Source organism: Ranitomeya variabilis, chromosome 4 (genome assembly GCF_051348905.1).
Source record: "Ranitomeya variabilis isolate aRanVar5 chromosome 4, aRanVar5.hap1, whole genome shotgun sequence".
In the NCBI taxonomy this organism is placed as follows: domain Eukaryota; kingdom Metazoa; phylum Chordata; class Amphibia; order Anura; family Dendrobatidae; genus Ranitomeya; species Ranitomeya variabilis.
This window is the reverse complement of record NC_135235.1, coordinates 120,774,655-120,802,642: the sequence shown is the minus strand read 5'-3', so window position 1 is coordinate 120,802,642 and position 27,988 is coordinate 120,774,655. Positions and strand designations below refer to the sequence as shown.

At 44.1% G+C, this 27,988-nt stretch overlaps 1 protein-coding gene across 5 annotated transcripts in view; it reads right to left on the bottom strand.

The window, feature by feature from the left end:
* Positions 1 to 27,988, bottom strand: part of PSD (pleckstrin and Sec7 domain containing) — a 543,766-nt gene that overhangs the window by 309,864 nt on the left and 205,914 nt on the right. For 3 of the 5 annotated variants that reach the window (XM_077259189.1, XM_077259192.1, XM_077259191.1), the window contains 2 exons: positions 9,170 to 9,370; positions 1,167 to 1,247 (listed from right to left, as the gene is read on the bottom strand). In XM_077259189.1, the coding sequence (XP_077115304.1) occupies positions 1,167 to 1,247; positions 9,170 to 9,370 (282 nt within the window). The remainder of the gene's footprint in view (positions 1 to 1,166; positions 1,248 to 9,169; positions 9,371 to 27,988) is intronic. The other 2 variants (XM_077259193.1, XM_077259194.1) reach the window with 1 other exon arrangement.

Below are 27,988 nucleotides of genomic sequence, written 5' to 3'. Positions count from 1 at the left end.
AGGAGGAGATGACATACAGTAGGTATATACTATTTACAGGGGAGATGACATACAGGTATATACTATATACAGGAGATGACATACAGGTGTATACTATATATAAGGGAGATGACAAATATGTATATACTGAGGGGAAAATGAGGGGTGTGAGGTGAAAATGAAAAGGTGTGAGTGCAAATTGAAAGGAGTGAGGGAAAATAGTGGAGTGATCGGAAAATGACAGATGTGAGGTCAAAATGACAAGTGTTAGGGGGGAATGAGAGGAGTGAGGGGGGAATGAGAGGAGTGAGGGGGAAAATAAGAGGAGTGAGGGGGAAAATGAGATGTGTAAGGGAGAAAATGAGAGATGTGAGGGGGAAAATGAGAGGCGTGATGGGAAAATAAGAGAAGTGAGGTGCTATAACTAACCACGGATATTTACTATGCCCAGGCAACGCCGGGCTCTTCAGCTAGTTTACATATAAAGATCCCTGCCAATGCTACTTGTTTTCTTATAGGAAACAATTTTGATCACCTTGTGTCAGTTGACCTCAATATAGATGGGGGCAGAATAGGGCTTAGGTCCAGCTGTCCGGCCGCCTGTCCATGGGAAGCTATATAGATAAAGGCCTAGCTCAGAAAGGGCGAGCCACACCCCTGTTTTTCCAAAGTACAAGAAACTACAGCAAAACCAAAGAAATGAGCTGCAGCATAAGTTGGTATACATGGCATAAGATGATTGGATACACCTTGTCGTGGTGGGATTACTTTTATGCTTTTTTGATCAAAATAGTGTTAACTAACCCTACGTTATTTACATGTACTATTACTATTTATTTATTTACCTACTACATGGTATATGCTCTTTTTGTTTTTGTCTTGATTTTTGTCTATTAAATGGCTACAGTATGAACGTGCTCTCATGCATTACATGTATACCAACTTGTACTCCAGCTCATTTCTTTGGGTTTACTTGTTTTCTTAGCCTTCATTAATCAAATATATAGCGATACTTGTATTTTCTTTCTTTCCTACAAGACATCTTTTCCACAGAGCCCAGTTGCCAACTGAATTTATACTAAGTCATCATATTCAAATCTAATACAATAACCCGAGTCATAAAGATATGTAACATTCTTTCCACAGAGTACAATATAATCAGCGTAAAAAGTAAAACAATCCTTTACCTGAGTGATTGATCAAGTGTCAGTCCGGTGAAGACAAAAAATTTCAGATACTCTTCTGCAACCATCTTACTGAACTCATTACTGAAAATTAAAAAGGAAAATGATTGTCTTAAGGTCACATGGAAATGCACACAAAGTTTAGACAGGTCTACAAGGATCATGACAGAGAAATGTTGAAAATACATGAGGTCTAGCAAGATGAGAGAATGCAACTAATACGAGGAAAGCCTTTTAATTTTCTTATATTGAAGGATACCTGATAACTGCCTGGTAGTCCTGCTATTTATTTGCCCTTCTTCATAGATAATTTGACTAAATAATGAAATAAAATCATAATATAAGTGGACATGTGATGTATTGTGCTGGCCACGGAATATAGATTGTAACATATGTCATCAAGAATGTTTCTAGGCATTCTTGCATACAATGCATTATAAAGTTAACTTTTTAGTTTTATTTGTTATTGGCTTTAGACCTTTAGACATTGAAAAGAAGGAATGCTTTTAGCAGGTTTTGCTTCTGCTTTCAAGGACCGACAGACCAGCTACTAAACTACTTCTGGCAAGTGGCCTTGTACTACAAAAACTAAGAGAAATTGTTTAATAATGGCATGTGCAAAGGGCATTTTTTTAAACATCGTTGCATCCTCTGAGTTTTTTTAGGCAAAGCCACTTCAAGAAAGCACAGGCGGTCGTTATTCGCAAACAAATTCGCTGACAGTTTTGCTGTCATTCTTGTGGCATCGGCATTTTTTGCTCAGTATTCTAAGGTTAGAGAATGGACGAGTCCTCGCTTCATTGTTTCCTAACCCTAAAGTAGTTTAAAGATGTTATATCAGGCAAAACATGTGCACAGCCGTCTCGTTTTGACATTGCTGTGTATTTTGTTCATTTTACGGGGTGCTGTTGATGCCCTTTTTCAGGAGGATTCCTGGTGGAAAATGCCTGAAAACTATGTCGTGAACACATACCCCAAGGAGAAATCAGATTAGCTTCACATCTTCAGTTTCTATGGTACCAGCTCTAACGTTATTGCTTAATGAGTTAACCTTTAAAGTAGTTGTCTGGGACTAAATAGTTGATGTTGGGTCTAGGTTTAGTCATGCTTGAAAGGATTTTGGCTCTTTACAGAAACCCGCAAGCACAAATAAGGATAAATGACTTAAGGTTTACCCCTTTATTCATAGGTAATGGCTCCAGAAAGGGCTCTGTCTTATCACCCCTGCTCTACATCCTCGTAATGGAACACCTGCTGCATGCATTAGAAGGTAGTGTTGATGTGCAGGGAGTCCAAATTGGGGACATATGCCTGAAATGCAGGTGTGGTTAATTTACTGCTCTATGTAAGGCTGGTTTCACATTTGCGTCTTTGTGCGCAGCGTTTGAGCCGCTTAGATCCGCATGCGTCAAGCTAACATATATTTAACATGGTATACGAATGGACATGCATTTGCATAAAAATCCATCAAATATGTGCAGGCATGCGCATGCGGATGAGTGCGTCAAAAAACGCATTACTGTCTATGGGAATGCATTTGTACGCAAGGATAAGCGTACGCATGCGTTCGATACGCATGTGTACTTCACACTAATCATCTCCAGGAAATTATGTTACCACTCCCAAAACAAAGAGCTGTATAAATGGATTTGTGGAAACTGCAAGGCCATTAACTTTCAAGACTCTGGCTCTGACAACAACACTGGCTATGTAAGTATAGAACCTTTGAAAATGTCTGTCTCTCTTAATTTTTTTCCTGTTCCTTTTAGACTGGTTGTCTCCTGGTGCTGCCAACTCTCCTGGTGCTGGCGTCTCTCCTGGTGCTGCCATCTTCCTGGTGCTGCTGTCTCTCCTGGTGCTGGCGTCTGTCCTGGTGCTGCTATCCTGGTGAGGACAACACTGTCTATGTAAGTATAAAAGCTTTGAAAATGTCTGTCACTCTGTAAGTATAGAACTTTTGAAAATGTCTGTCTCTCTTAATTTTTTTCCTGTTCCTTTTAGACTGGTTGTCTCCTGGTGCTGCTGTCTGTCCTGGTGCTGGTGTCTCTCCTGGTGCTCCCGTCTGTCCCTGTCCTGTGCTGACTGCTGTGCTGTTGGACTACTGCCTGTAATGTAAGTATTGGTGTCCATTTTTTTGGCTACATTGTGTTTGGCTCTTAACAAGTTTAATTTTTGTTTTCTTGTTTTTTCTGTAGTGCTGGCTCTTCAACCATGCCCTCAAGTGAAGAACTGACTGCTTCCCAGGGTGGACATGACACCGATTATGTAATCACATTTGCTTTACTGATTGGTATGTATTGACTAACAATACTATACCTGTGTTAAATCATGTAATTTCTTTACAGGTACCTTCCACTGATGAAGAGCAGGAGCAGTCGAGTGGAAATGATTCTTTCCAGGGTCGTTGGGCTCATGTGTCTCAGGAGGAAAGACGGAGTGTAAGTATTCTTTTCATCAGAGTTATAATTGAACTTTTTTCTTCATTTTTACTTCAAATTGTTTTGTTTTATTTGATCTATAGGTTCCACAACGGGAAGAAGCCAAACAGGAAATTGACAACGATCAACTCATTAACCTTGTGCAAGAGCGAGTACCATTGTGGGACACCCGTGATCGTCAGCACTCTGACATTTTTGTGATTCGACGACTCTGGGAAGAAGTGGCCAGATCGCTGTTGGATGATTGAGACCGTGCCACGCCACATGCCAGAAAGGATTTTGGTAAGTATTGCAATGTGGTCTGACGTGCCAGTGAACCTGTAAATGTTGGTGCATTGTTTTACAATTAATTTTTTCCTTTTTTTTCCCTTTCACAGTGAAGAGAATAAGAGTCCGTTGGTGCTCGATGAAGTATCGCTTCAATAAGGACATGAGACAGGAGAACCAGGTTAAAACTGGTGCTGCTCAAAGGATAAGAAAATACAAATACCACCGTCACCTTGGTTTTCTGAGGCCTGCACTTGCTCAGCGAACGTGAGTATCTTTTGTGTATCTTTTGTACTATTATTTAACTTTTTTGTTTTTAACTAATGTTTTTCTTTTATTTTCACCACAGAACCTGGTGCAGCACAACACAACCTGGATCATCCTCTGTTGAAGCGGCCCCTCATTGACCAGCCAATGAACAGACGCACAGATGCAGTCCCAATCATCCACCAGTGATGTAGCAACCTGTCAGGCCTCACAGGCTGAGGAACAGGCAGACGCCGGTCCATCAGGTTTTCCCCTCTCCCAGCCCTCTGCCACTGCTTTTGTTGGGTCTTCTCGTCAGAGGGCCTGGGAGAGGTCACTCATGCCCGAGTTTATGCACTTAAGCTTGGTCTTCCAGGATGGGATTAAGGTGCTTGGTGACAGACGGAAGAGTGGGTTCAACCATGTGAAAACACTTATACAGAATGTCAACAAACGCCTTGACCGTCTCGAAGCCGACCTTGAGAGACTGGTGCGACATTTTTTTTTCTGCAATAGAGCGGGAAGTGTTGGAAAACCTTACGGCTCAATTCCAGCTCAACGTCATGCAGGCCTGCCAGGCTACAGCCACGCATTGCAGCAGCAGCAGTCCCAAAGCTGCAATCCACAGGCCGGAGGATATTACCAGCAGCCGAACCAATACAGTACTTTACAACTCACACAGCACCGAACTATCTTACTATTGTAAATCCAGGTTATCATAGAAGCTGTCCATGTCAAGACCCATCATGCAGCTGGATCTTCTCATTTAAAGATTTTTCGGTATTTTCATGACTATGAAAATTGTACATTCACACTGAAGGCATCAAAACTATGAATTAACACATGTGAATTATATACTTAACAAAAAAGTGTGAAACAACTGAAAATATATCTTATATTCTAGGTTCTTCAAAGTAGCCACCTTTTGCTTTGATGACTACTTTGCACACACTTGGCATTCTCTTGCTGAGCTTCAAGAGGTAGTCACCAGGAATAGTCTTCCAACAATCTTGAAGGAGTTCCCAGAGATGCTTAGTGCTTGTTGGCCCTTTTGCCTTCACTCTGCGGTCCAGCTCACCCCAAACCATCTCGATTGGGTTCAGGTCTGGTTACTGTGGAGGCCACGTCATCTGGCTTAGCACCCCATCACTCTTCTTCTTGGTCAAATAGCCCTTACACAGCCTGGAGGTGTGTTTGGGGTCATTGCCCTGTTGAAAAATAAATGATGGTCCAACTAAACGCAAACCGGATGGAATAGCATGCCGCTGCAAGATGCTGTGATAGCCATGCTGGTTCAGTATGCCTTCAATTTTGAATAAATCCCCAACAGTGTCACCAGCAAAGCACCCCCACACCATCACACCTCCTCCTCCATGCTTCACGGTGGGAACCAGGCATGTTGAGTCCATCCGTTCACCTTTTCTGCATCACACAAAGACACGGTGGTTGGAACCAAAGATCTCAAATTTGGACTCATCAGACCAAAGCACAGATTTCCACTGGTCTAATGTCCATTCCTTGTGTTCTTTAGCCCAAACAAGTCTCTTCTGCTTGTTGCCTGTCCTTAGCAGTGGTTTCCTAGCAGCTATTTTACCATGAAGGCATGCTGCACAAAGTCTCCTCTTAACAGTTGTAGAGATGTGTCTGCTGCTAGAACTCTTTGTGGCATTGACCTGGTCTCTAATATGAGCTGCTGTTAACCTGGGATTTCTGAGGCTGGTGACTCGGATAAACTTATCCTCAGAAGCAGAGGTGACTCTTGGTCTCCCTTTTCTGGGGCGGTCCTCATGTGAACCAGTTTCTTTGCAGCGCTTGATGGTTTTTGCCACTGCACTTGGGGACACTTTCAAAGTTTTCCCAATTTTTTGGACTGACTGATCTTCATTTCTTAAAGTTATGATGGCCACTCGTTTTTCTTTACTTAGCTGCTTTTTTCTTGCCATAATACAAATTCTAACAGTCTGTTCAGTAGGACTATCGGCTGTGTATCCACCAGACTTCTGCACAACACAACTGATGGTCCCAACACCATTTATAAGAAAAGAAATCCCACTTATTAAACCTGACAGGGCACACCTGTGAAGTGAAAACCATTCCCGGTGACTACCTCTTGAAGCTCATCAAGAGAATGCCAAGAGTATGCAAAGCAGTCATCAAAGCAAAATGTGGCTACTTTGAAGAACCTAGAATATAAGACATAATTTCAGCTGTTTCATACTTTTTTGTTAAGTATATAATTCCACATGTGTTAATTCATAGTTTTGATGCATTCAGTGTGAATGTACAATTTTCATAGTCATGAAAATGCAGAACAATCTTTAAATAAGAAGGTGTGTCCGAACTTTTGGTCTGTACTGAATATACTGTACATATATATATATATATATATATATATATATATATATATATACAGAAATCCCATGAGACATGCCCATTGGCTGTCTGATGTCAAGGAAAAGCTACTGGAAAACATTGGAAATTTCGAACGCATGCGCATAAACAACGCAAATGCATGCACACACAGCATTTTTTTACAGTCATGCGTAAGATGATGTGGATAAAAAACGCTGCGTATGAATGAATTTGTATGCGTTTGCGCATGCGGATGATACCCTGAGGACTCAAACGCTAATGTGAACCTAGCCTTATTCAGCCCCACACATCTCAGTAACTACAAAATTAACGCATCTTTCAAAGTTGTCCCACTGAATGTCACCTTAGATCCAGCACTTGTCAGCCTCTTACATCATAATTTCCCTGCCATTTGGCATACCAAATCTCTCAGATATTTGGGAACATATATCTTCAGAGACCCGACCAATACTTTTTCATTAAATTTTGCACCAGTCTGGGACAATTCAAAGCAGATTTATCAAAATGGGAATTTAAAGATCTCTCCTGGCTTTGCAGTGTAAAGAAAATAAAAATGGACCTACTACCTCACTGTACCCATTTCAAACAGTCCCAAGCCTGCTCCCTTTCCATAAACATTGCTCAACTATTCCCTTATTTTACTTGGGCTCATTCATGTCAAAGAATTTCAATTAGTACATATATCAAAATCAAGAGTAAAGGTATTCTAGCCTTACCAGACCTGCAATTCTTCTACACAGCCTCCGCAATGACCAGTTATCAACTGGTTCCATTATATTGAAACCAAACTCTAGAACAGAGGTCTCAAACTGCATCCCTCAAGGGCCGCAAACAGGTCATGTTTTCAGCATTTCCCAGCATTGCACAGGTGATAATTTAACCACCTGCACAGATAATGATTCCAGCACCTTGTGCAATGCTAAGGAAATCTTGAAAACACGCATGGTTTGAGGCCCTTGAGTAATGCAGTTTGAGACCCCTGCTCTAGGATCTAATAGTGAATGCTTCAACCACCCACTAGTATCACTCCCATGCATACCTTCTTAATTTTGATCAAAGCCGCACTGCTCAATATTTCCTTTGATAGCCCAATTTACACATTGTACATTAAATGTTTTAAAGTTTTATGATTATGAACCCAAAATTGGTCTTTTCATGCTGGTGGCCATTTTTTACACATTTGGAGAAACCCAGACTTAATTCCAGGCTTAAACTCCATCCTTCTTCTGACCCCTTCAGAAAAACACTCTCTTTTCCAACACTTTCTAATGTCTAGAGCCTTCTGACTTTTCTTCTACATGTAGCTAGGACTGTGATTCCTAGACTATGGAAAACCACTCAATTGTCATCCACTACAGATTAGTCGAATTAAATCCTCCAGATACAAGGAGTGGAAGAACTGGTGATAGGGTCTACGGAGAAAATAGAAACTTACACTGAAATTTGGGAAAACTGGACACATTTTGAGCAATCTTTTGTATAGGTAAAATGATTAAGTCTCTCCTCATTACACACAATCTCTAACAATGCTCTTTTTTAGATTTATACCTATCTCACCTTTCCCTTTTTTCTAGTTTGGTCTAATCTGGCAGGTTAGTCCGCCCATCTCATGTATACCTGAAGTCTTGCAATTTGAATTATATACTGAATGACTTGTTAGCAAATCCAAAGACAACACCTTAGGTAGGATTTCTCCACACAATGAGAGCTACTGCATAATCTTAATGCAAATATCATTCTTTGTTTATGTCTCCCATAACCTACTTGCTTCTCAGGTGCCCTGCCTTATTTGCATCCGATCAAGTTATGGCAAGTTATTCTTTTTCCCCCTTAATAAACTCAACATTTTACCTTGTTTTCTGTATCCTTTTTAAGAACTTCAATAAAGCTTTGAGTAAGGAAACGGTCTATCCATAGGATCGGTCACGAAAACGAGATCAGAGGAGATCGGATGCCTGGTAACTTCACAGATCAGCTGAAATCAGCTCCAGGACGTACCGAATGTAGGCAATGTATGGAGTGGAACACGACAGCTCCGCTCATTGTTAAGTCGCTGCTGTTTCTCGCCCATTCAGCAGCAGACACTAAACAAGGTACGGAGGTGCGGTGTCCCGGCCTACAGTGCTTACATCCAGTTACTGATAAAAAAGATTTCAGCTGATTGGTGGAGCTGTCAGGTTTTGGCCCCTCTCCGATCTCACATTAATGACATATGCTACAGATAGGTCATCAATTGTTCAATCCCAGACAATGACTTTAATAACGCAGGTCCAAGATTTAGTAGAGCAGGGTCCAAAAATCTTTGATAATGCCCTGTTCTAAGGGAATTGACATTATTACTCCATGGTAGTCCCAATGTGCTTAGTGAAGGAAGTGGAGTATGTGGACCATTTTCCTAGTAATACTGAGTATGACTGTTGCTCTACATAGATGGCAAAACAGTTCAATGAAAGGCAAATTTCCTTCCATAAAGAAGCTTTTTTATTTTTAGCAAGTTTTTGTCAATGAATTTCAATGAATGACGATTTGAAAATGTCATGTCATGCATGATACCAAAAAACGTAGAAATGTGGTGGAGACTAACTGTTGAAGTACGACACTGATTGGAGATGAAGTCCTGAAGTTCACCACATGACAGATACTGGATAACAGGTCTTTTTATATAGTTCTTACAATACCCACACGTACTTCTTCCCCAGGTGCCTTGCCACATCAGCTTTCTTGAACCCATCCAGATTGTACAGCCTTTTTGCCAAACGTTTTGCGGCTTCTTGATCTGCCTTATGCCCATTGGATAAGGTATCTGTGCTTCCTAATGCCAGCCTTTCAGTGCTGTCCATTTCTGAATCAAAATCTGACGCCATATTGCCGAGAGGTGGTTCACTATATATGAAATAGACAGGACAAAAGTAAACAATCACATTCCATTACATATACTAGGAAACGACACGAGCAATGGCTATGACTTGGGACAACCTCTAACCAAATACCTGAGCAGTAGGACAGTCCCAACTTGGTGACTAATCTACTGATCCCTTTAATACACTAATAATAATCTTTGCTATTTATCACCTGTACTATGACATAATTGGTGTTCTAAATAAAAAAGTTATGAAAAGGGCAATATTAGCACTATCCGGGCCATCCAATCATAAATCAAGGACTACAGGGTAGGCCATTTATATGGATAGACCTGGGTGGGCCATATATATATGGATACACCTAAATAAAATGGGAATGGTTGGTGATATCAACTTCCTGTTTGTGGCACATTAGTATAAGGGAAGGGTAAAACTTTTCAAGATGGGTGGTGACCATGGCAGCCATTTTGAAATCGGCCATTTTGGATCCAACTTTATAAATGGCCCATCCAGGTGTATCCATATAACTGGCCCACCCTGTATTTTGAAAATTAATTGGACTTGGCATGTGACTCTTTTATTATAATTGTCCACAATTTTTTCCCTGCTCTTTATAGTGTATTACACAGCCACTTATAAAGTATATATTTTTTTTATCATGGTGGATTTTTAGTCACATGATCATGTCTAATAATGTGATTGCAGAAACAACTTACCAAGAAAAAATGAAAAGCACACGGATGACTTTCACCTACATTTGTTTTGTATTATTTTTTTTGATCAATCCCAATGACTTGCATGGAGAGGTATGATTGGAAAACACAAACCATAAAGCGCACTGGTCAGGAAACAAAAAACGGATGTGTATGGGTCCACTTATATGGGACCACTTCTATGGGTCCACTTATATGGGACCTCTTTTATGGGTCCACTTATATGGGACCACTTCTTTGGGTCCACTTATATGGGACCTCTTCTATGGGTCCACTTATATGGAACCACTTCTATGGGTCCACTTATATGGGACCTCTTTTATGGGTCCACTTATATGGGACCACTTCTATGGGTCCACTTATATGGAACCACTTCTATGGGTCCACTTATATGGGACCTCTTTTATGGGTCCACTTATATGGGACCACTTCTATGGGTCCACTTATATGGAACCACTTCTATGGGTCCACTTATATGGGACCTCTTCTATGGGTCCACTTATATGGAACCACTTCTATGGGTCCACTTATATGGGACCTCTTTTATGGGTCCACTTATATGGGACCACTTCTATGGGTCCACTTATATGGAACCCCCACTTATATGGGACCTCTTTTATGGGTCCACTTATATGGGACCACTTCTATGGGTCCACTTATATGGGACCTCTTCTATGGGTCCACTTGTATGAGTTCACTTCTATGGGTCCACTTGTCAGGGACCACTTATATGGGACCACTTGTAAGGGACCACTTGTATGGGTCCACTTGTATCGGACCACTTCTATGGGTCCAGTTGTATGGTTTCACTTCTGGGGGTCCACATTCTGTCTGTTTCTAATATATACAGCACACTCACAAGAAGAGCAGGTGCGTGACTAAGCCCTACATTTAGCCCTAATGATTACTATTATTAATACTAACCCTGTCATGGATAGTAACTGAGAAAATTGCAAAATTTCAGAACAACAATACATCTGTGTTGAACGGTGACATAAACACCTAAAAACAAAGTGAACAGCAGGAATGCAGCGCTTAAGTGGAAATTTGCATAGGACTGAATGTTTTCGATATATTGAGTACATAGCTAGTGTCTCCTCTACAAGCTGTTGGAGAAATGTTTGACATTTTGCAGCTAATTGCGAAACACCATTAAAATTGAATATGTCGGCCGGGCCTTCTAGTTTCCATAGCAGCAGCATTCTGTATTCGGGTTTACTGCTTGTAACTGTAAGCCATAGTACAGGGCCTTTAGGAATGATGGAATGGATGCTTTATATTAATCAGGGCACTTTTTATTTTTTCAACTAAAATGAATAAATTATTAATTGCATGTTAATATCTGATGTTACTCACGGCAATGTAACATTTAATGTAACAAAATTCTGGACAAACTACAAACACGTATTATACCAGGCCCACTAGTTTCTTTTGATGGTACGGCCGGTAGTGTCATATGCCTATGAGACTGATGAATGCTATTCAGGAGGCCAGAGCCGGACCAGGCATCGTGGCCCAGAATGTGCGAAGCTATGTCTGTCAGACACGGGAAACTGTGAAGGGTGTCATCTGCAATTACAGTTGCCATTAAGACTGAGTAGATTGCCCCATAGGCAACAACCACTTCTGCTGCAGTCCTGAGCTGCATGAGCTCAACAGTTGTCAAAAAGACGCCCATCTTTTCTCTGTGGTTATTGGAGCTGCCAGGATCTTTTACATTGAAGGTGTATCCTTAGAGTAGGTCATCAGTATGTGAATGAGGGTGCAGCACCCAATACTGTTGGTAGCCGAATGTGCCCAGTTATAGAGTTGCACGGCATAGTGGTCAAACCGGGTACTGCACATTCGCCCCCTAGTGATTTGAATAGAGAGCGGATGTGCAGTTCCCGGCCACAGCCACTATACTGTTGCCACATCTGTAGTGCGCTGCTCCAGTATTTCCGCCAGCTGCCTACTTTGGTGTACATTTTTTTATCCTAAATAATTGTCATTAGCAGGCAGGAGAGTGAATGAAGTGTGCAGACTCTTCATCTTCTACCAGTAGCTGCAAAACACTTTTTTTTATCTACTTTTATAATAATTAATCTAAAATAAATGCAACTCAATATGGTGCTAAAAAAAGGTATAAGCTTCGGCATACTTCAAGCCCATAGAATGAAAACAAATATTTCACCAGTTATTACAATACAAACTAAATATATCCTTAAATAGATCACCTGGTTGTGATGATGCTGGTGTACTTACTTAGAAAATCCATATTAGAATGATTGTATAATCCTGATGTTGAAATGAAAACCTTATGTATCAATCAAAAACTTAAAAAAAACCCCTAAGGGTAGGTGCATATCATCAGTAAACGCTGTGGGTTGGACGCTGCGTACTTGTGTAGCGTCCAGATGTTACAGCATAGTGGATGGGATTTCAAGAAACCCCATGTGCACTATGCGTGTCCAGAGACACCCATGGATCACCCGTGGAGACGGACATGCGGCGCGTCTTTCCAGACCGCGGCACGTCAATTTATCATGTGGAGACGCGATAAATATCACCCGTACAATGTATTGGGTGCAATGAATCCGCACGGTTCAATGATCACATGCGGAGTCACCTACGTTCATAAGCCAGAAGCGCTTTGGATGCAGCAGACATGTGCTGCATCCAAAGCGCTGTCAGTTACTGAGCGTCTGCACATACCCTAAAACTGAAATTATGCAGTCATTCTGACATGTATTTTTTTTAAGCAAATACATGAACTTCATTAGGTTTAATACTATATTCAGTCTGTATTGTCAAATCTGTTGACAGTTCTTCTTTAAATACTGGAAGCATTCTAGTGACCACTAAACAACACCGCACACGTTGTTATATCCAATCCAATATACTTAACATGGATGTAACAATGTCATTGGTAAAAACAAACACAAAGTTAATCAAGAAACATCAAAATGAGAAAAGAGAGCACCATATACCAATCAAAATTGTACCTTCGCATACACTCTTGCTCAACAAAGCGAAACCTTGATGTATTGGATGTGTTACCAAAAAAAAATACCTGACAATGAACAAAACATAGCTGCTCAGAACAAGTTTGCTGCACGCAGCGTGCTGCGGGGTCAATGTCTGTTCAGATAAAGGAATTATGATTCCTTGTGTCAGATTAGTTAACATTTTAGATGCCGTGGTGTTACTGCACTGCATGATCACAATGAATTCACATGAACTCCTTTTCTACTTTTTGTGTTGTGGCCACTATAGTAATTTACCACAGCAGCTATTACAATGTATTTATTTTACTTATTTATATAGCCCCATTCATTTCCGCAGCGCTTTACAGACATTATCGGCACTGTCCCCATTAGGGCTCACAATCTAAATTCCCTCTGGAGTATGAGAGGAAACCGGAGAACACGGAGGAAACCCCCACAGACATGGGCACAACATACAGACTTATTGGAGATGTTGTCCTTGGTGGGGTTTGAACCCAGGACCCCAGCGCTGCAAGGCTGCCGTGCTAACCACTGAGCCACCGTGCAGATAAAGGTTATTAAAATGTTTTAGTTTTCTGACAAAATTGTAGATATAAAATTTGCATGCAAAATCACAGTTTTACTATTTATATGCATTTGTTTCTGGCACAAACTAGGCTAAGGCTACACTGCGACTTTGGCCATTGCACATATTGTGCGTTCAAAGATCACACTCTGCATTTATTCCAATGGTCACAACCTTGGCGAAACTGTCACAATTTTTACAAGCAATCTTGGCAATTTGTGTCATCCTGGACCAAAAAGAGGCCAGAGGTCCGCAAATCCCATTCACAAATGGACGGTTCCATGCATTCAGATACAGCAAATAAGATAATACAGAGCAGGGGCACATTTATCTTCAATTATCTCAGTGTTGGAACCTTTTTTAACACATCCAATCTTGGAACGTATTAAGGTACCTTCACACGAAACGACTTTGTAACGATATCGCTAGCGATCCCTGACGTTGCAGCGTCCTCGCTAGCGATATCGTTTAGTTTGACACGCAGCAGCGATCAGGATCCTGCTGTGATGTCGCTGGTCGCTGAATAAAGTCCAGAACTTTATTTGGTCGTCCGATCGCCGTGTATCGTTGTGTTTGAAAGCAAAAGCAACGATACCAGCGATGTTTTACACTGGTAACCAGGGTAAATATCGGGTTACCAAGCGCAGGGCCGCGCTTAGTAACCCGATGTTTACCCTGGTTACCAGCGTAAAAGTAAAAAAAACAAACAGTACATACTCACCTGCGTGTCCCCCAGCGTCTGCTTCCTGACACTGACTGAGCGCCGGCCCTAAAGTGAAAGTGAAAGCACAGCGGTGACGTCACCGCTGTGCTGTTAGGGCCGGAGCTCAGTCAGTGTCAGGAAGCAGACGCTGGGGGACGCGCAGGTGAGTATGTACTGTTTGTTTTTTTTACTTTTACGCTGGTAACCAGGGTAAACATCGGGTTACTAAGCGCGGCCCTGCACTTAGCAACCCGATGTTTACCCTGGTTACCCGGGGACCTCGGCATCGTTGGTCGCTGGAGAGCGGTCTGTGTGACAGCTCCCCAGCGATCAAACAGCGACGCTGCAGCGATCGGCATCGTTGTCGCTATCGCTGCAGCGTCGCTTCGTGTGAAGGTACCTTTACTATTTCAAGATCTGTTGACTAAAATGTACTTTGTTTGTGGGAAAACGCCTTTAATCTCTGATACACTAAGACCATGTGCACACGTTCAGTATTTGGTCAGTTTTTTATATCAGTATCTGTAAACCAAAACCAGGAGTGGAACAATTAGAAGAAAAGTATAATAGAAACACGTCACCACTTCTGTATTTATCACCCACTCCTGGTTTTGGCTTACAAATACTGATGTGAAATACTGACCAAATGCTGAACATGTGAACGAGGCCCAAAACTTTTTTTAAATTAAGAGATTTGAGCATCCTAAAGGGAATCTGTCAGCAGGTTTTTGCTATTTCATCTGAAGACAGCAGGAGATAGAGGCTGAGACACGGAATTCAGTGATGTGTTACTTATCAAAGTGCTGTCATTGTTTACTAACTGTGAAGGATTTATCACTAAGAGATCAACGTTGCCGGCAACTAAGTGCCTCATTGTCTATAGACTTTTTACATACAAAGCCTGGTGTGGGCGGGGTTAGTGTAACATCCCAAGGTCCTAGTTGTCACAGTGGCATTGCTTTCCTCACGGGGAGAGTGATGTCACGCTTGGAAGCGAAGGATGATCTTCTCTATCAGGTATACACAAGCATACAACATGTTCACACTCCAGGCCAGAAGGGGGAGCTCTGATCCAGTTTATAGGTGGCTCCCCTATATAAATATTTTGGTCTGGAGGGAAAGTCAGTTAGCTCCTGTCAGGGAATGCCAGTGAGGAGCTTGTCAAGGAACATCAGCTTCAGCTTAGGCGGAGCTGGTAAAAAAGGAGTATAGCTGAGCAAACGTGGGAGTCTGCAGCTCCTGGCAGAAAAAGAGAGTAGAAGGAAGCAGAGGGGCTGTGCAGCCACGAGAAAGTGCTGCAGCTCCTGGACAGAGATAACATAGAAGGAAGAACAGCTTGTAGTGAGTGTGCAGAAGAGCGAAGCACAGGAGAGTGACAACTGGGGAGGACAGCTGCGATTGGGCTACCTCCCTGGCAGAGTGCAGACACCGGTATGAGGTACAGCAGAAACCGGCAGGACAGCTGGACTACACGTCACCTGTCCGCCCTAATACCCAGGAGACACAGTGGCTCATAGAGCCCGGGTCGTGATAGAGACAATGTAAAAAGGCTCGAGCCACCTGTCATACGGGTTAGTGTCCCACCTTTATGAAGGACAGAGAGAACTGTGAGGACCTTGACAGAAGCCATAGGCAGTAAGGGACTACAACACCACCGCGCTAGTAGGAAGGCTTCTAACTCCACCTGGTAAAGGGGACTCTGAATTCGCTTCCAAGCTGGCCGGACCCTGCCTGTACCTGTGATCTGGTGCCCTGGACTGTGGCTGCCTGAAGAATTCAGTAAACCAGGTAAAGAGACTGCAAACCTGTGTCCTCCATTTCTTATTGCACCACTCACCATCGCCATCTACACACCGGAAGCCCTGAGGACCCAACATCCTGTGGGAAGTGATACCATCTTAGCTGCCATACCATCACCCCAGTGGACCCCTTTAAGCAGCGTCGGTCCCCACTAACCGAATACCACAGGTGGCGTCACGAACACAAACTTTATTCAAAACCCCTTTTAAAGACATTCCCTTTTACTTGGGCGTCCAGGGCCACGGACCGGGTCACCACCACCGTGACGTCCCCTTTAAGTACCGGACCCGGTACCGAGTACTCCTATGCCCTGGCGGCCGTTCCATTAGCTTCCTTAGCTCCACTGCATTGCTAAATCTAAAATCTCTTCATTGTGTGAGAACGGCTGCTTCTAATAACCTAAGTGATACATCGCTGGATTCAGCTTCTCTTTACATACATCAGGCTACTCTTAGATGAGGGAGCAAAAACCCGACTGCCTTTAAAGATTTTGGCACATCTCTCAGTTGCCACCATAGGAACTCTCAGGGACTGGAGGACAGTCAGCCACTGGAGTACATTTCTGTCTACATTTACTACACTTTTGTGGTATAAATTATGATGAATTTTTCTTGTGCACTTAATAATTACTCTTCTGTCTATGTGTTTTTATTTTTTTTATATATTGACAGAGTTGCCAAGGAGTTTCATAAAATACCAAAAGTTGGAAAATGCTGGCGCAGCTACGCAAACATTTTGTGATATTTCTATCAGTTTTGTACTAGATTTCCGGAGTAAACTGATGAATCAAGGCCCAACAGTGTTGCAAAAACGGTGCTGTGCTGGACTCCTCTTCTACTTCTGGCTCTGGCCGCCCTACACTCTCCAGGTGCGCACTTCACCTGCGGGTTGATCTCTTATAATTGCTGCATTGTAGGGTTGTCATGTCAAACGACAACTGCAAAAACCAACAAGGGTAACAAAAAATGGTTCACAGTGTGATGTTTATTAAACCAGTTTCCATAAATTCAACCACAGTCAACACATAAGTATGGTCCTGACAAAAATTCAAGTGTCTTTGGCATCCTACAGCTTCTCACAGTGTGAAGAGTAGATAGATAGCTGGTTGATAAGATGTATAGTGCAGAACTACTAGTTAAGTAAGGTATAAAAGTAGTTTATTCTTATACTCACAAAAAAAACATCTAAAAAGCACCATCATTAAAAACAATACAAAGAGCCCATAGGTAGCCACCTCATGGCATTGCCGATCAGTTATTCTGGACCAACTGTGGTTGAATTTGTCAAATCCGGCTCAATTCACGTTGAACTTTTTCTTTCCTTGTTTAGTAGTAGTGGTGGTGAGCAGAGATGAGAAGATTGCTTCAAGCAAACTCGGTCCACAGTTAAGTTCCATAGTCTCTAGATATGAACAGGAGATGTGCAAATTTCCTGAGCTTCCAGGTTCCTGAGCTTCCAGGTTCCCGTCACGGCATCTGGTTCACTGGTCTGGTATTAAGTCATGTATAAGCCGAGCCTGAGATCCTGGAGGGTAAGGAAATGCGTGCAGCCAGAGACTACTGACCTGGTCCATGGACCAGGGTCACACGAAGTGATCTGCTCTTTTCTAATTGTGAATTATCACTATAATTCTTCTTGATTTTTTAGCATACAGATCGCTTTATGACCTGAGTATCTACAGTAAACTTTGGATTTACCTTATTTATCCATAACAGATTGACTTGGAATAATGGACTGATACAATACCTATATCTATCAAAATTTCCCTACAGGGGTATAATGTAGGGCAGAATAGGTCCTCCAGAGCGACACATGATCTTTGTAAATGTTTACACTTTAGCCAAGAAATGAGAATCCAGATTCACATCTAGTGAATCAGAAGTCCCTAATAGAATATATGAAAATGTGTTTTCTAAACTTGACAATACCTCTGGGTAGATACAACTTATTCGTTGTGTAATGAACAATTATGCAACTTCTTACACACTTTGTATTTCAAGATCTCATCAATTTCTAGATTTCTCTCTGTATGAAGTCCCTAAAAACTAATTGTCCAAATGACACTTGTGCACTGAAAAAAAAACTGTGCTAAGCTTTGTCAGTGTACTGATGTATACACACGGAATAGAGCTGTAACACACAGCGCCATTCAACATGTAGCGGTCACTGTCCATGCTGCAGAATAGTTTCTATTCAAAAGAACAGGAGCTGCAGTAACGGGCAGTGGCCACTACACCCTGATGGAGCGTCTTAAAAATGTTACGCCCTTCAAGCCATTGGCAGAGTCAATACAGCTGATCAGTGAGAATGTTGGGTATTGGATCCCCACTAATCTGATATTAATGACCTAGCCCAAGGAGAGGTGATCAGTATCTTGTGAAAATGATGATCCAGGTTCACGAACTCAAATGTCCTTTGATAGTGCAAATTGCCATTCAAGTGAAAAAAGGTAAAATACAAACATCCAGGTGTAGATAAAATCCATAGAAGAAACAATCAATACACAGACATCATAGATCGAGTGTTTGGACATAACCTAGAATGTTAGACATGACTTAGAGTGTCTAACAATCGAAACGCGTAGATCTATGATGTCTGTTTTCCAGAATATAGCGGGTATTACCGGCACTGAACGCTGTTTAAATCACCAGTCTATAGCAATGTGATGTTCTACGGATAGGACAACCTGGGCTCACTGCTGAAAAGGGTGGTGTTCCACATGAAAAAAACACAATCCATATAGCACACAAAGCGAAGAAAAGAAATGTGGCACTCACCCGATTTCTTCAGCTAAATGCATATCCTTTATTTAGCACTTAAGTGTGAACAAACATTTTTCGGCTTCGGCAGGAGTGAATGAGGGAGCGGGGAGTGAAGAGACCGGACGACGGCCGTTTTGCGCACCAGCGCTTCTATGGGTCCATGTGGACCCATGGACCCGTAGAAGCGCTGGTGCACGAAACGGCCGTCGTCCGGTCTCTACACTCCCTGCTACCTCATTCACTCCTGCCGAAGCCGAAAAATGTTTGTTCACACTTAAGTGCTAAATAAAGGATATGCATTTAGCTGAAGAAATCGGGTGAGTGCCACATTTCTTTTCTTCGCTTTGTGTGCTCTATGATGTCTGTGCATTGATTGTTTCTTCTATTTATTTTATCTACACCTGGATGTTCGTATTTTACCTTTTTTCACTTGAACGACAATTTGCACTATTAATGGACATTTGAGTTTGTGAAGCTGGATCACTTCTTGGCTAAGACAATTTCCTGATCCGAACCTGATGGAAATTGAATGAGGGTGAGTTTGACTTTCTTATTATCAATATCTTGTGCCATTTAATAATGAAGAATTTTTATTTATTTACTGGGTATTAGGACTTAAATTTCAAAAGAGATCTCACTTTGAAGCTGTGTACCCCTCAATTTTACTACTTATTTTCTAAACGTTCTGGCTGGAACCTCAAGATTCCCAAGCCAGTGGTCAGTCTCATCAAGAAGTTATTTTTGCTGTCCTGTGTAAGTGGCTGAATGGGTGTTAGTGTGAAGGAACGCACACTCGCCTCACCGCTGTGTAGGGAGAGAGCGGCCGTGTGTGACACAAGGGACTGACAGATGCTGAGTAATGTATCCTCGCCTTCGACCGATGTGCAGCCTCCTTATAAAACAGGGGCCTTCACATGCCGCACACAAACCCCTCCTGGCGCTCTGCATCTTCATGTGATACATTGTACTGACACAGCAATAAACAGCTGATCCACACTGTCAGTGTCGGACTGGGGTGACAAGGGCCCACCAATAACATTGACTTTGGGGGGCCCACTTGTCCCCTGCATGCAAATATTATACTACCTTCGTTCACAAATTTACCTATATCTCTATGTAATAATAAACTGGGTAGCGTGGTTAATGAAGGATGAGATGCTGTTTTTTTCTGTACAGAGTGAATCAAGTGAATTATGCCAAGTACTGCCCATACAGTGGGGTTGGGGGCCCAGATCAACACAGGGGCCCACCGGGGAATTCCCCTGTTACCCTGAGGGCCAATCTGAGCCTGCACACTGTATAGACCAGGCTGGAGCGAGCCGCCCCACCCCCTCCCCCGGGCGGAGTACGTGGAAGATGCCATGACAGGGGGTTTGGAGCAGGAAGAAAGGGCCCGCGGCGGCAGTTGGGCCTTCTCCCCCATCACTCCGGGGGGCGAGTCCTTCACGCGCCAAACCCACCAATGGCCGGAGCGATGTTACGGCGGGTCGCTGTGTTGATGACCAGGCCAGGCGGCCTGCTTCCTGCGGCACCTTGAGACGGCGGGGGAACATCCCAGCGGCGACGGCGGGCAGCGCCCCTGATCCTGCGGGGCAGCTGGACACGGCCAGGGAGCACCATTCCCCTCATGCACCAGCGGCCAGGCCTGCATCTTTCCTGGTGGCGGTGACAGACGGCAGTGCTTCCTACGGCGGGTCCGGGTCTTCAAGACACCAGGCGGCCCCCTCGGTTGCCGCGGTTACCATGGTCCCCTCTGCAGGGGTCGGGTCGGCTGGAGCCGCATTGCGGAGTGAAATTCATGTCCGGGAGGGCCTAAGGACGGCTTCAGGATCGGGAGACAGTTGGACGGCGACGGCATCTGCGGCTGGGGGGATCACAGTGCCCCTGCAGCCTGGTGAGAACTCATCTGTGTATCGTTTGTCCCCGGCGTTTTCGACGCCAACTGCGATTTCTGTAGATCAGGACGGGTTTTTGGTAGAGCGGGGTGATGGAGCCGGTATGCGGGTGGTTGGGAGTGGTGAAGGGGTGGGGGAGTTGTTGTCGGGTGTACGAGAGCTGTTGTCATGGTTGGGCAGCGGCAGGTCAGGACCGTCCCCTTTGTCGGCTTGGGTCGGATCGTCCGATGCGGGGTTGGCATTGCCCGGCAGCAGTGTTACGGAGCAGGACAGGTCGGCTGAGCCGGTATTGGTATCCGTGCAGACCAAAAAAGAGAAAGAAGGGGGCATTTGGCTGGATGATAAGGCATGCAGTGAGGTATATGTTTGCTTTGAAGGGCCATTAGGGGCACATTTGAAGAAGGAGGTGCGTGATAAGATTTGGAAAGACGAGTACGTTGAGATATTCTCGCTTTTGCTGTTGGAAAAATTTTACCTTGCTAAGAGTAAGAAGGAGGATAGTAAAAAGAATGAGGAAAAGCGGCGATGGCACCTTATTCCTCAGACTTTTGTGAATTGGCTTCAGGCATTCGCAATTTTGGCGAGTGTTATTGGTGAGAAGGCTCCAGAGAATTTCTCCGCCTTGTTCTGTTATATGGATTCTATAGGTGAGGCCTATGGAGGTCAAGCGTGGTTAAGGTACGACGAGCAGTTTCGGCAGCAGAAGGCAGTTCGTCCTGCGATCCAGTGGGATCAGAAGGACATTGGTTTGTGGTTGCGCGTGATGGTGCCAACGAAGTTTGGTCACTCCTTTCAAAGCGGGGCCGGAACTTCCAGCCAAGGCACTTCGCAAGGTTCCTCTTCAGGAACCGGGGGTCAATCGGGACAATCTGGTGGTCAGAAGCATGGTGTGTGCTGGCTGTTTAACGAGGGCCAGTGTAAGTTTGGAGCAACTTGTAAGTTCAAGCATTTATGCTCGCACTGCAACTGGGCTTCCCACGGAGCTTCCAAATGTTTCAAGAAAAAAGGGAAGCCAGAGGGTAATTCCAAAGGGAGTGACGCCGGTGAGGTTGGACGCGATGGCCTCCTATCTAAATAGGTTCCCCGATAGGGAGAGGGCGGAGTTGCTCCGGACCGGTTTTAGCGTTGGTTTTTGCATACCTGCTCCGGCTTTTGTGGTACCACCGAGTTTGAAGAACCTTAGATCAGCTGAGTTGCACGCATCGGTCGTGTCGGAAAAGTTAAGCAAAGAGGTTGCTTTAGGTAGGATGTCTGGACCTTTTCCCGTTCCTCCTGTGGATGACTTGGTGGTGTCGCCTTTGGGCGTGGTTCCCAAGAAGGAGCCTAATAAATTTAGGCTCATTCAGCATCTGTCCTACCCAAAAGGGAGGTCCATGAATGACGGGATTGATCCAGAGCTTTGTTCGGTGGTTTACACGTCGTTTGATGAGGCAGCCAGGTGGGTGCACAGTTGTGGTAAGGGGACGTTGTTGGCTAAGATTGATATTGAGTCGGCCTTTCGTTTATTGCCGGTTCACCCCGATAGCATGAGGTTGTTAGGCTGTTATTGGGACGGTGGGTTTTATGTTGACCGTTGTTTGCCGATGGGCTGTTCGCTGTCGTGCGCTTATTTTGAGGCCTTCAGTTCTTTTTTGGAGTTGGCGGTGCGGGATGTGTCCGGTTTGGATTCGATGATCCATTATCTGGACGATTTTTTGTGCATAGGCCCCGATCAGTCTCAATGTTGTGAGGTCTTGTTGAGGACGGTTGTTTGGGTTGCCGAGCGTTTTGGGGTCCCGCTGGTAGGGTTGAGCGACTTTTATTTTTATAGGATCGGGTCGGGTTTCACGAAACCCGACTTTCTCAAAAGTCGGGTCGAGTGAAATCGGCCGATCCTATAAAAAAGTCGGGGTCGGCCGAAACACGAAACCCAATGCAGTGCAATGGGATACTATGGTTCCAAGGGTCTGAAGGAGAGGAAAATCTCCTTTAGGCCCTGGGATCCATATTAATGTGTAAAATAAAGAATCAAAATAAAAAATATTGATATACTCACCCTCGGACGCGCCCTGGTACTAACCGGCAGCCTTCCTTCCTAAGAATGAGCGCGTGAAGGACCTTAGATGACGTCGCGGCTTGTGATTGGTCGCGTGACCGCCCATGTGACCGCTCGCGACCAATCACAAGCCGCGACGTCACCGCAGGTCATTCACGCGCTCATTCTTAGGAAGGAAGGCTGCTGGTTAGTACCAGGGCGCGTCCAAGGGTGAGTATATCAATATTTTTTATTTTGATTCTTTATTTAACACTTAAATATGGATTCCGATACCGATTCCCGATATCGCAAACATATCGGAACTCGGTATCGGAATTCCGATACCAGATTCAGAAGATCGCCGACCTCATGGCCGACCCCACACAGGGGTCGGGTCGGGTTTCATGAAACCCGACTTTGCCAAAAGTCGGCGACTTCTGAAAATGGCCGACCCGTTTCGCTCAACCCTACCCGCTGGCACCGGGCAAGACGAAAGGTACGTGCACGAGTCTGTCTTTTTTGGGTATTGTCATCGATTCCATGAAGTGGGAGTTTAGGTTGCCGGTTGACAAGGTGCTAGGCTTGAGAGACGAGGTGGCCCGAGCTAGACGTTTGAAGAAACTTCCGCTATGCGAAGTGCAGTCGCTCATGGGGAAATTGAATTTTGCATGCCAAATTATCCCAATGGGGAGGATTTTTTCACGTAGATTGGCTAGTGCTATGGCCGGGATTACCGCCCCACATCATTTTGTTCATTTGTCTGCCGAACACAAAGCCAACTTGGAGGTTTGGGACCGTTTTTTGTCCTGTTACAATGGGCGTTCCTTGTTGATGGAGGAAGCAGTGGGTAACGCTGATTTAGATTTGTTTACCGACGCGTCAGGCGGTATTGGATTTGGGGCCTTTTTCAGGGGCCGTTGGTGTGCTGCTAGATGGCCGGAAGCCTGGTTTGAAGCAGGGTTGGTACGGAACCTTTCCGATTTTGGTGGCGGTGCAGCTTTGAGGCGACGATTTTTGAAATAAAAGGGTTTGTTTTAACTGCGATAATATGGCGGTCGTGTGCGCCATTAACAGTTTGTCGACATCTTCGCCCCCTGTGATCAGAGTTCTTCGGCAGTTGGTTTTGTTTTGTTTATCCTTGAATGCTTATTTCACGGCATCACATGTGCCCGGTGTTAATAATTGCATTGCCGATTCTCTGTCTCATTTCCAGTGGGAGCGTTTTCGGTCGCTGGCTCCGGAGGCCGAGGAGACGGGGCTGGAATGCCCGGCGGAGCTTTGGAGCGTGGTGTCCGGGCTGCTGAACCTCTAATTCAAGCGTCCTTGGCGCCGAGTACGTGGTCGGTTTATCAGGCGGTATGGAGCACTTGGGAGAGTTGGATGGCGTCTTGTGGCATTGAGGGTACAGGTCGGGACCAAGTGGGGGCGTTGTTGTTATGGCTGAGACATGGGGCGGATCAGGGATGGTCGACAGCGAAGGTTGATAGGACTATAGCGGCTTTAGCATTTGGTTTCAGGCTCCGGGGCCTACAAGATTTGACGAAGTCTTTTTTGGTAAAGCAAGCTGCCAAGGGGTTGAGAAGAACGGGGAGCCAAGGTGATCGCAGGTGCCCGGTGTCTTTTGAGATGTTGGAGCGGTTGGGGGTACGTCTGGGTGACATATGTGTTTCTAGCATCGAGGTTGCGCTATTTCGCCTAGCTTTTTCTTTGGCCTTTTATGGAACGTTGAGGGTTGGGTAGCTAGTGTCTCCTACCACGGTTTGTCAAGGGGGCCTCTGGGCTGGGGACTTTTTTGTTTCCGAGGAGTCGCTGGAATTTTGGATTCGGAAGTCTAAGACAGATCAGACGGGACAAGGTAAAAAGGTGCTTTTGGGCGCTGTTCCAGGTTCCGTTATGTGTCCTGTCCGTTGCTGGCAGGATTTTGATAGGCTTCACCTGGGTGGGGATGGGCCTTTGTTGCGTCATGAGGAGGACGGATCTTTTCTGTCTAAATATCAGTTTGTAGCGGTTTTTCGGCAGTCTTTAGAGGCCATCGGTGTGGATTCTTCCAGGTTCGCCTCACATTCTTTTCGGATCGGGGCCGCTACGGAGGCAGCGCAGAATGGATTGGCTCCTGCGGTGGTACAGAGGATAGGGCGGTGGGAGTCCGGCCGTTATCGGAGTTATGTGAGGCCTTGAGAGGCTGGGGACTGTTCAGTCATTTTACTCGTTGTTGGCGCTTGTTTAAGTCATTTATGTTTTTCAGGTTCATCCTCGTTGTTGGTGTGGATTGTCGGCCACTCCTATGTGTACTGGGGCGCAAAGCGGGCGGACATCCGACAGGATGGAAGACAGCTCGGCTTTTCCAGGGATGTGGCCATCATCATGTGTTTGGGGTTTCGGGGCTTAGGTTGGAACGGAGTCCTGCAGGAAGTACACAATGGTGTTCGATTGGACAGGCCTCCTGATATGTTGGTTTTACACGTTGGGGGAAACGACTTGGGAGTTCGCCCTTGTCGTGAGTTGATCCGGGACATTAAACATGACTTGTTAAGGTTATGGGTTTCCTTTCGGGAAATTTCTATTGTGTGGTCGGAGATTGTTCCACGGAAATCCTGGAGGCACGCTAGGTCGGTGGAGAGGATTAATAAGGCCCACATCAAGGTGAATCGGGCCGTGTCTGGTTTTGTTGTGCGGAACGGGGGCCTGGCAGTGCGTCATTTCGAGTTGGAACGTGGGGGTGACCAATTTCTTTTGGGTGATGGCGTTCATCTGAACGCGGTGGGCATTAATAATAATAATTAATAATAATAATTTTATTTATATAGCGCCAACATATTCCGCAGCGCTTTACAACTTATAGAGGGGACTTATACAGACAATAGACATTACAGCATAACAGAAATCACAGTTCAAAACAGATACCAGTAGGAATGAGGGCCCTGCTCGCAAGCTTACAATCTATGAGGAAAAGGGGAGACACGAGAGGTGGATGGTAACAATTGCTTTAGTTATTTGGACCAGCCATAGTGTAAGGCTCGGGTGTTCATGTAAAGCTGCATGAACCAGTTAACTACCTAAGTATGTAACAGTACAGACACAGAGGCTATTAACTGCATAAAGTGTATGGCATTGATTTGTGGGCCCTGGGGCTGCAGTCTGGAATTGAACGAGCCATAGCAGTTAAGGTTGGTGGGGTCTCGGGTACTTGAGGGGGTCAAGTATCCTTGTGGTGGAGGGGTCCTTGAAGTTGGTGCTAAATTGGCCTGGGGGGTCCGTCGGGATACGGATTCTCCAGTTGGTATAAGTTTTGGTTGCGGGTCTGGTGATTTGGGGGAATCTTGGTAATGGTGGGCCAGATTCCTAAGTTGGAAGTGGACAATTGGTAACCCTTCGGGGTATTTTGGTGCTCTCGAGCCTGTGGGGTAACGGCTGAGAGTAATCTACGGTTGGTCTCTTGTCCACTTGTTTATACTATGGTTAACACCAGACTTTTAGCTTCAGGGACCCTTTCCCAGTTTATGTTATGGTTATATGTTTTGTTTGTTTATAATAAAGGCCGCTGTGACCAATTATATCCAACTTGAGACTCATGTCGTTATTCGGGATTGGGAAGGTAAAGGGGTCGGAGACCCTTGGGGAGGCACTTTTTCACGGTAGTCGACAATACCAATGTCAAGGAATAACACGCATACAAAGCAAAAAAACAACACAAAAATCACTAGTAATAACTAGCAGCTTGTACATTTAAAGTTACTCTGAAATCTGCTTGAAGGGAATCTGTGATCAGTATTTTGCTACCACATCTGAGAGCAGCATAATATAGAGACAGACACCCTGATTCCAGCGATGTGTCACTTACTGGGCTGCTTGCTGTAGTTTTGATAAAATGACTGTTTTATCAGCAAGAGAGGCCTAATAAACCTGCTGCCAGGTACTTCTGCATATTCAAGAGTTTTTATAACCCCGCCCCCACCACTGATTGGCAGTCTTTTGCACATGCATGGTGTACACAGAAAGCTGCCAATCAGTGGTGGGGGTGGAGCTATAGAGAGCCCAGCATTCCGAGAACTGTTAGATCTGAAGCAGAGACAACAGTGATTTTATCAAAACTACAGCAAGCAGCCCAGTAAGTGATACATTGCTGGAATCAGGGTCTCTGACTGTTTAATATGCTACTTTCATATTAGGTGGCAAAACCTTGGTCATAGAGTCCCTTTAATGAGGACCTGTCATTCCTGTTGACATATCTGTTTGATAAATTCTTGTCTTCCCCATATTTCTATGTTTTTATTTCTATTGTGCCATTCCTCAGTTACACCTCCTGCCTCTTGTAAACGTATCAACAAATGGACAATGTGAGTATTACCATTCCTCTGGTCAATCAGTTGTGTCAGCACACAGTTAATCAGTGCCAGATCTGACTGAGTGGTCAAGAGCAAATTTTTCATCCATATTTTAGGAATTTTTCAATAATGGAAATATGATACGCTTGTGCCGTTTTGGTCATTAAAGCCTATGAAGAATGCATCATCATTCAATCAATATTTCATCAGCTGTTTTTTTACCTATATTTGCATTTATTGATATTATTTTCTATTGGCCAAACACAGATATATTTTTGCTCAATAGAAAAAAAATAGGGATGAATGCAAATAAAGATGCAAATATTGATGCATTCAATTTAAGTATGCGTCCATGTTGCAGATCTGCTTTAGAAATGTATAATAATAGGCTCATGTGAAATAGGCCATAAAACAATGCTACAGAATTATTTTACAGAGAATTGCAACAATTTAGAAAACACGTGTCAGTAGAGCATACGGCTGTTCAATATTCATTTGTCCAGCAGATAAAGGGTGCAGAGACTGGTTGATAAAAATAAAGCATAAGCGACATTCGCCCTCTTGATTTTTGGTTTCAATGTTTCCTGGTCCCTACTTATTGGTCCTGTCCTGACACACCAATGCAGCGAGTGACTGGCTGAGCAGGCATTTCCGGTCATGTTTTGTGTGTCGAGATAGGAACAGAATGTAGAGATCATCAGAGATCAGGTAAGGGCTTGTTCACAAGCTGCGTTTTTGCCTTGTTTTTCTGAAAAAAAAAATGTAAGGGCAAAAAATGCTGCACTTTACAGTCCCATATAATCCCCAAAGAAGGGAAGAAATTAAGCCCAAATATAGTAAAATAAATAGTGAGATTTTTGAGGCACAGATTAGGAA